Source organism: Sapajus apella, unplaced genomic scaffold, assembly GCF_009761245.1.
Source record: "Sapajus apella isolate SASKATOON/1434 unplaced genomic scaffold, GSC_monkey_1.0 scaffold14, whole genome shotgun sequence".
Taxonomy (NCBI): Eukaryota; Metazoa; Chordata; class Mammalia; order Primates; family Cebidae; genus Sapajus; species Sapajus apella.
This window is the reverse complement of record NW_022436954.1, coordinates 3,433,137-3,445,222: the sequence shown is the minus strand read 5'-3', so window position 1 is coordinate 3,445,222 and position 12,086 is coordinate 3,433,137. Positions and strand designations below refer to the sequence as shown.

Sequence of the window (12,086 nt, the reverse complement as noted above, 5' to 3'; positions counted from 1 at the left end):
AAAACAACAGCAGTTTCTTAAGACATTAATTTATTCTTAGTACAATTCTAAGAGGTTTTGTTTTTTATTTCTAAAACCTGCTTCAATAATAGCCAGTCTCTGAATTACAGATTAGTTTCAGTTTCTGTCATATTCCTTCTTAAGATCAGTGTAGCTCCTCTGGTTTCAGGTTTATCTTGAAGGTATAGAAAAGTGGTTTTATGCCAGTATAAATTTTTTTTTCTTTTTTTTTTTTTTTGAGATGGAGTCTTTCTCTGTAGCCCAGGCTGGAGTGCAGTGGTGCGACCTTGGCTCACTGCAACCTCCACCTCCAGAGTTCAAGCCATTCTCCTACCTCAGCCTTCTGAGTAGCTGGGATTACAGGTGCGTGCCACCACACCCAGCTAATTTTTCTATTTTTGGTAGAGACGGGATTTCACCATGCTGCTCAGGCTGACCACGTGATCTGCCCGCCTCGGCCTCCCAAAGTGCTGAGATTACAACGTGAGCCACCGCGCCCGGACTTGCTTTTGAAGTCTTTTGATTGTCACTGTGGTTAAACGAGTAGCTATTATTTAGCAGTGATCTCTGATTTGGTTGAAGGAAGTCATTTGAACTTTCTGACATCTTTAGAAGGTTTTCCCAGGATCCAAATCCTAAATTAAGCCATCTGGCCTAAAATCAACTTTGAGATTCTTCCAGAAGGGCCTCCTGCAATGCCTCAAAGTTTATACATCTCATCTTGTGGAGATATTAAATGATCAGGCTTATTTGGTAAGTAATACAGGAAGCATTGCCAAATAGAAATGGTGTTTAACTTCCTTTAAGTAATGTCTGTGTAAGTGTGTCACTAAAACATGGGAAATTGAGAGTCCTAAAACTCCGATATGCCAAGATCCATACCCTGACTGTGATCATTGTGTTGGGTGTTTGTATGCTGCGGAAATGCTTAAGTCTCCTGTCAATTGTGAACCGTCTTCAGATCTCTGCCTGGCTGTTCCGGGCTTTTATCACTCATGGTTATTCTTTATTTTTGAGTCACGGTCTCACTCTGTTGCCCAGGCTGGAGGACAGTGGCCCAAGCTTTGAGTTGTCCAATCTTTCTGGCCCAAACCAACATAGATCTTACACGTATTGATTGATGCCTCATGTCTCCCTAAAATGTATAAATCCAAGCTGTGACCCGACCATCTTGGGCTTATGTCCTCAGGATCTCCTAAGGGCTGTGTCACGGGCCATGGTCAGAATAAATCTCTTCAAATATTGTACAGACTCACTCTTTGGGTTGACATTTGCAATAATTTGACCAAGTGTCCTTTGTGAACAAAGGTGGAAGGATTCACTTTTTCTCCTATTTGATTCCTACAAAATTCAGAAACTATTAATGAATATTCTTATTTATATAAGATCAGCGAAAAAAAAGAAAAAATCCCTGCTCTCTGTAAGCAGGATACAATTAGAAACAGCGATTATATTACCAAGGTTTGGACTGAAATACCATATTTTAGAAATGTGGGCTGTGCATGGTGGCTCACGCCTGTGATCCCAGCATTTTGGGAGACCGAGGTAGACTGCTTGAGCCCAGAGCTTGACAGCAGACTAGGACACATAGTTCTAAATCTGAGATTTCCTTTATGATCAAGATGTGTGGAGACCCCATTCTACAAGGTAAGTTCAACTTCAGAGAGACAGGCTCTCCAGAACAGATGAGTTTATTTGGGAAGACCAGAGGATTGCAACTGGGCTAGGAGTGTGAGGACAGATCCCAGCCATATACTGGGGGCCACAGCCACGGGGAAGCTTTTAAAGACAGAAGTCCATGTAAGTGGCTTTGAAACAAGGTTCATAGGTCACAAGCTGATTGCAGGTGTTGGCAGTGGAGACAGCCGTGCTAGGCAAGCGTCTGCAGCTCACCGGGAATGCTATAGGCTTGGGAACATGCTCTCGGTATGCCCTGTGTCTTGTCTAAGTGCAGGAGTGTCTTGTGACAAATCCTGTTATGGGCATGTGTGTGTGAGGGCTTCTTTGTGACCTCCCTGACTCCATTTTGTTAGCATTTGACATAAGTGACTCCATTTTGGTTCCAGCAACTTTCACATAAGGAAATGGAGGCTCAGAGAAGTCAAGGGACTTGCCACAGGCCCCAGCAACGCTGCGTAGTGGAGTGAAGCAGAACCCAGCTTTCCCAGTGGACGCAGCTGCTGCGGGTGAGTGCAGGGTGTGGTGTGAGCCAGATGGGTGGTGCAGAGACCAGTGGAGATGTGAGAGGGTCCCTGGGGGAGGCGGCGCCGGTGCCGCTGGGAAGGGGCAGAGGTGGACCTGTGCATGCCTAGAGGAGAGCGCTCCACGCTCTGAACCCTTCAGTGCTGCTGCCCCTAAGAAGGCAGGGCACTGTCTTTCCCAGGGTAATGCTGTCCCAGGACTGGGCCTGGCCAACCGTGACTGAGAGAGCAAAGGGCTGGAATTGGGGAGGGTGGGGTGAGTGGGGACACTTGGCATGTTTTTCGGCCTCTTGGCCTGTCTCGAACGAACGGCATCCCCCAGATAGAAGCAAGACCTTGCTTTCAACTCTGGCAGCCAGGACGCAGTCATGTGACAGCTCCACCAACCTCAGGCTGGGGACACCCGCGGTCTGCAGGAACAATGTGAGTTGCGGGGCACAGAGCCCCTCAGGACTAGCCTCAGGTTTCTCTGTGCAACCCGTTGGAGGTGAGCGGGGCGCTCACAGGAGGGTGCAGCTCTGGGAGCCCAGGGCCCAGCGCGTCAGCTGCTGCACCCTGTCAGAATAGGGCGGGTAGCGGATGTCGTTCAAGTTCTCTAGGCCAGCGGGGCAGAGCAGGCAGGCGCGGTGGTGGGAGAAGGTGTCGAAGGTGAACTTGCCACGGTACCGGCCCATCCCGCTGTGGCCTGTGTGGGCGCAGAGAGCAAGGGCCTGAGCCAGGCCACCCACACAGCCTCAGCAGCAGCCCACTGCCTAGCCAGGGGCCCACAGCTGGCAGGGAGCTCAGAGAGAGCCAGGCCATTCACTGAGCCATTTTACAGAGAGGGAAACTGAGGCCTTGAGAGGCCCAGGGCCCGGATCAAGGTTGAACAGTGAGTGAAGGGACTTCCTGGGTCTGGGGTACCAAACCCAAGCTTTGCTGGGGGTGGAAATGGGCAGGGTCTCACCAACGCCCCCGAAGGGCAGGGACAGCAGAGTCATGTACATGAAGCCGTCATTGCCTCCAAAGCTGCCGCTGCTGGTCCGCTCCAACATCTGGTTCACAACCTGCCGCGGAGTGGGAAGGGGGGCAGTGGGCTCCAGTCATGGGAAGAGGGCTTGAGCCCCGCCCATTCCACAGCGGAGGCGGAGGAGGCCCACCTCATCCTCACCTGTCCCTCCACCCTCTAATAGGCAATCATCTCTGCTCTACCCAGCTTGTGGGGACAGCACCCTCTCAGTGAGGGTCGGGGTGCTGTGAGGGTCGGGGTGCTGTGGGGGTGATTACCACCATGGTGCAAAGACCAGGAAACCCTGCAGGACCGCAGGGAGCCAGTGGCCTTGAGTTGTGTCGTGAGGTTAGGATGCTGCGGTAGGGTGCAGGCCCCGCCACTACCTGCTGGGCTCTGGCTATCAGGCCCCGGCTCTGCCCTGTCCCTGATCTCCACTCAGGGCTTTTACTGCCCGTGCAGAACCTTGGCACAGTCCGGGTGCAGGCTGCTCCAGCCTGGACAGAGGGCGGGCCCACCATGTGCCTGGTGGGTTTGGACCATACCCCCTCTGCCAGGCATCCTCGCCGGATGCAGTGTTACCAGGTGGCCTAGATATAGTTACCCTTGAGGCATCTGCTGCCCCAAAGCCTTCCTGAGAAGGACTGTGAAAGGATAGGGGCCATCTGTGCCCCTTTCAGCCCCTCCATTGCCCCCAGCCCGGCCGCGCCCCCACCTGGCTGCTGTTGGAGAAGGCGTACAGGGCCAAGGGCTTCTCCCGCCGGTTGATGAACTCGATGGCCTCGTCCATGCCCCGCACGTTCATGATGGGCAGGATGGGCCCGAAGATCTCCTCCTGCATCACCGGCTCCGCCTCCTGCACGTCCACCAGCACTGTGGGGGCTGCCGGGCACCAGAGATGGCTCAGCCCGGGGGCCACAGTCAGGACAGCCCCCAGGGGTGGGGGTAGCAGTGGGGACAGGACCAACGGCCAGGGCGCCAGGCCAGGATCCCGGGGTCTGACTTCCCAGGGCTCCAGGATTTGGAGTGTCTAAGGAAGAAAGTCTCCCCAAAGCCCCCAGAAGAGACCCTAGGGCTTCCCCAGCCTGCCCAGGGCCTGTGGGACCCAGAGAATCCCCCGACCTTGGTCCCACAGTCAGGAGTGATGGGATCTCAGAACCTTGGAGTTCATGAGGTGACAGCGTCCAAGAATGTTGGAGCCACAGTGTCCCGTGAGCTGCTGAGCTATACGGCCCAGGAGACCGGGGGGGCTCAGGATGGGGCCATCGGAGTTTGGAACCTGGGGATCGTGGGCTCAGAGAATCTGAGGTCATGGCCTTTCAGGACAGCGGGTGGTGGGACGGGAGTTCATCTTAGCACGGTGGGCCCTGGAGCCCAGGGTCCGAGCTCAGTGAATCCAGAGCTGAGGGACCAGAGTTTGGCCTCATGGGGCCACAGGCTCAGAAGCACAGAGACAGATTAGTGGCACCGGAGCTGTGGCTCAAGGCTGGGCTCTGGCAGTGGGGCCAGGTTTCAGGTGCGGGCCCAGATTCATGGCCCAGCTGTGGGCCCTCCAGTGAGGAGGGGTCTCTGCCCACGTGGGCTGTGGTGGAGGCAGCGGGACTCACCGATGTAGCGATCGTGCTCGTCGCTCTGGCCCCCGATGGCCACGCGGCCGCAGCCCAGCAGTGCCCGCAGCCGCTGGAAGTGTTTCTGGTTGATGATGCGGCCCAGGTTTGGGGAGCTCTGGGGGTCATCGCCATAGAAACGGGTGATGGTGCTCTGCAGGGCGGGCAGCAGCCTCTCCTGCATCTCAGGGCTGCACAGGAGGTAGTCAGGGGCCACGCAGGTCTGGCCGGCGTTGAAGTAGCGGAACCACGCCACACGGTTGGCCACGATCTGGGGGTCGCAGTCGTCATCCACATAGCAGGGGTTCTTGCCCCCCAGCTCCAGGGTGACTGGTGTCAGGTGCTTGGCGGCGGCGGTCATGACGATCTTGCCCACACGAGGGCTCCCTGGGCATGGAAGGGAACCAGAGTGGCCGTTCAGTGACCTGGACCAGGTGAGACGGCCCAGCTCAGGGCCCCGCTCCTCCCTGGAGAGGTGGTGGAGTCGGCGGGCTTGCCCACTGTCTTCATAGAAACCCTTCACGGCCCAAGTCCTGGCCTGCCTCCCACCTCTCTTGGCTGGTTCTGCCTCACCCACTGGGACCTGCCTCCAGCCCAGCCATCCCAGGGTCCAGTTCCTCCAATGTGACCAGGGCCTGGCCTCTGCTAGCTCCAGCTTCCCATGCGCCCCCACTGCTGGCCCCAGCCCCCTCCCTCCACAGCCCTCCGGCCCTCTCCCCTGCTATTCCCTCCGCCTGCTCTGGGACCCTGGCCTGGCCCCCTCACCCGTGAAGAAGATATAGTCAAACTTGTGCTCCAGCAGCTGCCCCATCTCCTCAGGCCCGCCCAGCACCACAGCAAAGCATCTCTGCAAAGCAGGACGGGCGGCTCAGGGGCAGGCTCCAGGGCCAGCAGGGCATCCTCAGCCCGCAGGGGTAAGGCGTGGGGGCGCCGGGAGCTGCCAGGGCAGGGCCGCCCTCACCTGGTCCAGGTACTGCGGCAGCACCTCAGCCAAGACCTTCTCTGTGCCCCGGCTGATTTCTGATGGTTTCAGCACCACGCAGTTTCCTGCAGGGGCAGATGTGGCCATCACTGGGGGAGCCAGAGTCCCCACACCCACCCAGGGTCTGGGCTGGGAGGGCACATGAGGCCGAGGGTGTTGCATAGGCAGGATTCTGGGGGCCTCTTTGGGAAGGGCTGCTGGGCAGGGAGGAATTCAGAACCCCCTCCTCACCTGCGGCGAGGGCGCCCACCAGGGGCACCAGGTTCAGGTTCACGGGGTAGTTCCAGGGTGCAATGATGAGGACCAGGCCAAAGGGTTCCTTCCGGACGAAGGCTGAATCCAGCTTTGTGAACTGGGGCACAGGGCAGACGTGAGACCCTGCCAAGGGCCACACCCAAACCTACCCACTGCACACTTGTGGCCTCAGCTCCCTGTGCAATGGAGTCCCAGGAGAAATGAGAAAGTCAGTGACTTGCCCAGGCTCGGGGGCAGGAAGCGGCCTGGGGCAGAGCTTCCCAGTGCTCTGCGCTGCCCTCCTGCCATTGCCAGCATGGCTCACCAAGTTTGTGGACCCTGGCTCGTCCTTCATCCAGGCCTGCAGGTTCTTGAGAGCGAGGTTGATCTCATTCTGGCAAATGATGAGCTCAGATATGTCTGAATCGAAGGCTGACTGTGGTGGAGGTGGAATGCTGAGTGGTCAGGCCCAGAGCTGGCCCAGGAGGGGTCTAGGATTTGAGGAGGGCACACGCACGCACCACCCCCACCAGATACATAAAGACAGCTCCTATGGGAGGCGCTGCGGTCCCCTGGGAACTGCACAAGGCTGCAATTCTGATCTGCAACTTCCTGGCTGTGTGGCCTTGGCAAGCAAGTGACTTTAACCCCTGAGTGCCTCAGTTTCCCCATTTGCGACATGGGGCCAGTCATCAAGCCTGCATCACAGGGTGGCCGTGAGTGTTATGAGTGAAGGTCGGGTGCCTGTCACAGGGAGGGGTCTGTTGAACAGGAATAAAACTAGGGACACAGCCAGTCACTGGGGGCATGGACGCTCCCGAAGGACAGGGATGATGTTCCAGCCCCTGCCTGCGCCCACCCTCCACAGCCCACCTTGTGCAGGTCCTGGACCAGCGCGTCGTGCAGAAGCTGCTTGTTTTCTTGAAGGAAGCGGCCGAGAGCCCGGAGCTGCTCAGCCCGGAACTCGGCCGGCCGAGTGCACCCTGAGTGGAAGGCCTCCCGCAGTCGCCGAAGTGTGCCCTCAAAGGGGTTCGTCCTGCCAGACGGTGCAGCATGAACTGCGTGGCCAGGGCTGTCCCTCCTTCATGGGCACCCTCCAGCCACACCAGGGTCTGCACACCGTTGCCCCAGCTGCACCCATGGGAGCTCACAGGCACCCCCACCTCATACACACACAGAATGACCCCACGGGGGCTGGGGCTGCCTGCACCCCCTCCGCTCACCTGCCTCCCAGGCGCACCCATGAGGGAGGGCCCTGGGCTTGACCTCCCCCACTCCAAGGAGGGGTTTCCCGTCTTGGCACCCTGGAAGTCCAGCACACCCCACACCTCGGGTGACCCCTTTGCCCGCCATCCCAGCTCTTCCCTGCTCTTCCCCTCCTTGCACAGACACATACCCACCCACACTGGCACTGGCCACCCCTTCACCCAGACCACCCAGAAGGAACAGGGTCTCCCCTAGGTCTTCCTCCCTTCTGGAACTAAATGAGGAACTCGGAGGGGTCTTTGCGTCAGAAATCACAGAGCTTTGAGGTCGCAGATGGGGAAACTGAAGCCATAGGCGTGCCCTAGCGCTGAGGAGGGTTTGGCACCTGCTCTGGGGAGGGGGGTGGCACTCAGCTGGTCCTGGAAGGAAACGGAAGCGGAGGAGAAAGCTCCGGGGCTGGCATCCATGGGCAAAAGTGGCAGGTTGGGGTAGGATGGCAGAGAGGAGACTGCCCCAGGGCGTGAACCTCTCTGGGCTTTAGCCTGAGGCCCAAGGGAACCCCAGTGGGATCTGGAGAGGAGGAGAGATCAGGACCATGGGGTAGGGGAAGGGCCCAGGGGGCCACTTAGGAGGATTGCCAGGCCCCAGCAAGGGGGGTCTGAGCACCCCAACCCAGGGACTGAAGAATGGCTTGCAAATCCTGTGTCTTTGTGTATCCATGTGTCTGCGTGTCTTTGTGTCTTTGTATATCTTCGTGTGTCTATGTGTGTGTCTCTGTGCGTATGGGTGTCTGTCTTTGGGTGTGTTTGCATGTATGGGTGTCTGTGTGTCTCTGTGTGTCTGTATGTATGGGTGCTGTGTGTCTTTGTGTGCATGGGTGTCACGGTGTTTGTGTGTCTGTGTATATGGCTATCTGTGTGTCTTTGGGTGTCTGTGTGTCTTTGTGTGTCTGTGTGTCTTTGTGTGTATGGGTGTCTATGTCTTCATGTATATGGGTGTCTGTGTGTCTGTGTCTTTGTGTATCTTTGTGTGTATGTGTGTCTGTGTGTGTCTTTGTGTGTATAAGTGTCTGAGTGTATATCTGTGTGTATGGGTGTCTGTGTCTGTGTGTTTGGGTGTCTGCGTGTCTGTATGTTTATCTGTGGGTGTCTGTGTGTCTGTGGATGTCTGTGTGTCTGTGTGTGGGGGAGTGTCTGTGTGTTTGTGTGTGTGTGGGTGTCTGTGTCTATGTGTGTCATATGTGCATCTGGGTGTGGATCTGCGCTACCTCAGCCTCGGCAGCAGGTCACAGGGCTATGCCCGGGGCTGCTGCCTCAGACCCGCATTGGTGAGGCGGGGGGGTGAGTGGCAAGCAGGGCCTTAGCATCCGCGGTGGGTGCCCTGGAGGCCGGTGGCCTCATCTGCACTTGCACTGCTTCCAATCCCCGATTCACATCCGGATCCCAGCCCTGGTGCCCCTGGTCGTCTGTCCATAAATCTGCCTTCTCCCTTAGCCTGGGAGCCCCTCAAAGGAAGGACGGGGTCTGTCCCCATCCCTGGGGCTTCTGGGGAATAGGCTTCTTCAGCACTCCTGAGTGCTTCCCAGGAGCCTGCCACAGGGGAAAGTGAGGCTCAGAAGACACCAGTGCCTACCTCCCTCTCCCGAGCAAGCCCTATGCTCATGGCCCCGTCACCCTGCAGCGCTAGCCCCTTAGTGGGCTCACCCCCGACCCACATGCCATGGCCAAACCTCCCTTTCCCTCCATGCCCCTGGTCTCCACCAATGTACCCTGCCAGGTAAAACCTGCACTGTACCTGGAGCCCCCCTAGCCGGCCCTCGCCCCCGTGGTCCCACGTACCCCAGCGTGGGCTCTGCTCCTGGGTCCTTCACCGCACTTCCATCCCCTTTCTTGGACATGCTGCCTCCTGATGTTCCGGCTCCGCTCCCACCCCCAGTCCTCAGCCCTCCTCTGCTGACTGCAATCCTCCCGGGAGCCTGGCAGCTCCAACCCACCTCCGGTGCCCACGCCTGGCAATGGGCTGATACTCAGGATTACCCAACAGCTGCAGGGCAGGGCTGCACCTCCTAATTCCCACACCTACCCTGTTCTCACTGCCAGGACCTACAACTGCTCTGTATCTGCCCTGCTCATCCAGGACCCTGCCCCCGGGAGCCACACTGCACAGCCGGCTTAGGGACAGGTTGGTCAACTCCAGGTTGTCTGAAACTTTGCTGCGTTTTTACTGGAATGGGCTAGCAGGGAGTTACCTCATCAGAAAAAAACGTCCCCCAGGGGAAGGTCACAGGATGAAAATATCAGCAGGACCCGGGTAGCAAATGCTGCCTCCTCCAGGAAGCCCTCAGAGCCCCCAGCAACAGTGGTCCCATGCCCTCCATGGCCCCACCAAGGGTCTCTATGCGAAATCTTCATCTCCCTCCTCTCCTCTTCCACACTCTTCAGGGTGCGCAGGTCAAGATGAGCAACTGTGGTTCTATTTCCACACTCAATGTGCCCAGCTGGCATACTCAGGGCAGAGGAAGGGGCGGAGACCTTTGCTGAGAGACCCTCGATGGGTGGCAGCACCTGGAGCTCTAGGAAGGGGCACTGTTTATTCGTTTGTTTATTTATTTACTTTGCAACCGTGGGTGAGTTACTTAACCTCTCTGAGCCTTTTAGAAGTAACAGTAACACCTAATTGTCATGGTTCTTCAGAGGGTCACAGTGGGAGACGTGAGAATGGAAAAGGAAGATCACAGCTCCTGGCACAAAATCGGGAGTGTTGCCTGCTACTGTTTCCACAAGTATTTGCTGAGAGCCTTCCAGGTTCCAGAGAGCAGAACGAGCTCAGGCCCCACCATGGTCCTTCACGGATAGCCTGATCCTATCTCCACCCCACCTTCCCCCGAGCTGGGACCAAGGACAGACCCCCCTGATGTCTGTAGAGAGTCTCTTGGCAGAGGGTGCAGGCCCTGATAGGCAGGAGGGACATCTGAGATAACCCTTTATTGTGACTGAAGCCAGCCGGGCAGGGGCCACGCCTGCTACCAAGCCCTGGCCCTGGAGTCTTCGGTAGCTAAAGATGTGAATACCAACGTGACACTAGGATGGGACCTCGGGGCTGGGGCAAGGGGATACAGGACAGAGTCCTACGGCCCGTCTAAGAGCAGCAGATGGGTTCTGGCCACTAGGGAGGCCACTGCCTCCAAACCGCTGAATTGTACGCTGTAAATGGGTGAGTTGTATAGGATATGAATTCCATCTCAACAAGCTGTTTGGTTTGATTTTGTTAAACTGAGCTGGCAAGAAGCCTGCAGAGACTATAAATAAATTAAAATATGCTCAACTAAATGGCAATTGTAAACATGTAAAGGAGGCCAGGTGTGGAGTCTTTAGCTGTAATCCCAGCACTTTGGGAGGCCGACGCTGGCGGATCACTTGAGGTCAGGAGTTTGAGACCAGCCTGGACAACATGATAAAACCCCAAAATACAAAAAATTAGCCAGGCATGGTGGCGTGTGCCTGCAATCCCAGCTACGCGGGAGGCTGAAGCAGGAGAATCCCTTGAATCTGGGAGGCAGAGGTTGAAGTGAGCCGAGATCACACCACTGCATTCCAGCCTGGGCGACACAGCAAAACTCTCTCTCAAAAAAAAATAAATAAAATGTAAAATAAAACCATTGTAGACATTTTGTCATGCACTGTGTAGCATCCTCCTGGGGCTGCTGCAACAAATTGTCACCAACATAAAGCTGAAACACACAGAAATTTACTCATCTGAAAGCACGGGTCCAAAATCCACGCGTGGGCGGGGCTCTCTCTGCAGTGCCGGGGAGGAGCCGTTTTAGTTTGCTTGTTTTGGCTTTGGTTTTTTGAAAGTACAGAGGCTTATTGCAAAGCAAAAAGCCCACACTCAAGAAAGGGGTTATGGTTAAATTCGGAACAGACACATATGCCAAGGGAGTTGGCACTGTTACATCCATGGGTTGCTTTAACCAAGGGATGGAATATGCATGAAGCTCCCTGGCAAAAGGTGGAGATTTCTTAGAACTGTGCTGCCACCCACTTTTACACCAAATATAGGTGTTCCTGGAAATGTCATGGTGCTGGTGGGTGTGTGATTTAGGGTGTCAGTGAGCACGTAACGAGATCGTAAGTGAAACTAGATCACATCCAGCGCCATGTTGGATTCGGTCAGTCTTAGCTGGGCCCACAGCCTGGCTGCTCAGGGTCTTATCAGCCCATAGCTCCAGTCATGTGAAACCGCTGCCTGGAATCTTCTGTTCTCCTGCAACCACTCTGCGTTATTCCTGCCTCCTTTTCCCCTCCTCAGACGTTGCCATCCCTTATTCTTCAGGGTGATGCGGGAGGAGGCCCCCTTCCTGCGGACTGGGGGCATTGGCCCTGTCCAGTGACGGCACGGAAATCTCTGGCTGCCTGGTCTAAGGGGTCCCAAGGTGGGTCATCAGAAGAGTCTGAATCTGAGACAAAGATTGGTTGAAATGCTTGCATGACCATTGTTTTGATGTGCAACTGTTGCAGCTTGGAAGACACGACCTTTACAAGGAGGTTAAACAAGCAAGGACCGAAGATTAGTGGTAATACGGTAGCTATTAAAGGTCCCAGGAAAGATAGGAGCCATGTCACACTTTGTAGTATCCTTTGAGGGAGTCTCAGATGGTTTGAGCAGTGGGGTTATTAAAACTGTGTAGCCAGGTGGCCTGCTGGTGAATCTTGAACTTGCAGTTACGCTAGTTCTGAATTGTTGATGGAAGAACAACAGGTGTGCTTTCTTACTGCACGAACCCCTCCTTGTTCAACTAGAAGATAAGCCAGGTCCTATAAACCAAAAATAAAATTCTAAGGCCCCCCCACACCCCAACCATCTGA

At 56.0% G+C, this 12,086-nt stretch overlaps 1 protein-coding gene across 2 annotated transcripts; it reads right to left on the bottom strand.

Annotated features, from left to right (window-relative positions):
• Positions 1–1,363: 1,363 nt before the first annotated feature.
• ALDH3B2 (aldehyde dehydrogenase 3 family member B2) lies at positions 1,364–9,237 on the bottom strand. 2 transcript variants are annotated; one of them, XM_032282625.1, is made up of 10 exons: positions 9,057–9,237; positions 6,886–7,048; positions 6,338–6,448; positions 6,010–6,130; positions 5,758–5,843; positions 5,562–5,643; positions 4,797–5,183; positions 3,905–4,071; positions 3,148–3,247; positions 1,364–2,886 (listed from the first exon to the last, which is right to left on the bottom strand). In XM_032282625.1, exons 1-10 carry the CDS (start codon positions 9,113–9,115, stop codon positions 2,702–2,704), a joined length of 1,461 nt encoding a protein of 486 aa, XP_032138516.1. In that variant the 5' UTR covers positions 9,116–9,237; the 3' UTR covers positions 1,364–2,701. The 2 variants fall into 2 exon arrangements, with proteins under 2 accessions (XP_032138516.1, XP_032138517.1); XM_032282626.1 differs by lacking the exon at positions 9,057–9,237 and adding an exon at positions 7,604–7,740.
• Between the last annotated feature and the right edge of the window lie 2,849 nt (positions 9,238–12,086).

Excerpts from the sequence above, each read along its gene's own strand:
- ALDH3B2 (XM_032282625.1), bottom strand. The coding sequence starts at position 9,115 with ATGTCCAAGAAAGGGGATGGAAGTGCGGTGAAGGACCCAGGAGCAGAG. Across the intron at positions 5,844-6,009 it reads GGTGGGCGCCCTCGCCGCAG|GAAACTGCGTGGTGCTGAAA; the intron begins GTGAGGAGGGGG and ends CTGCCCCTGCAG. Across the intron at positions 5,644-5,757 it reads TGCCGCAGTACCTGGACCAG|AGATGCTTTGCTGTGGTGCT; the intron begins GTGAGGGCGGCC and ends CCTGCTTTGCAG.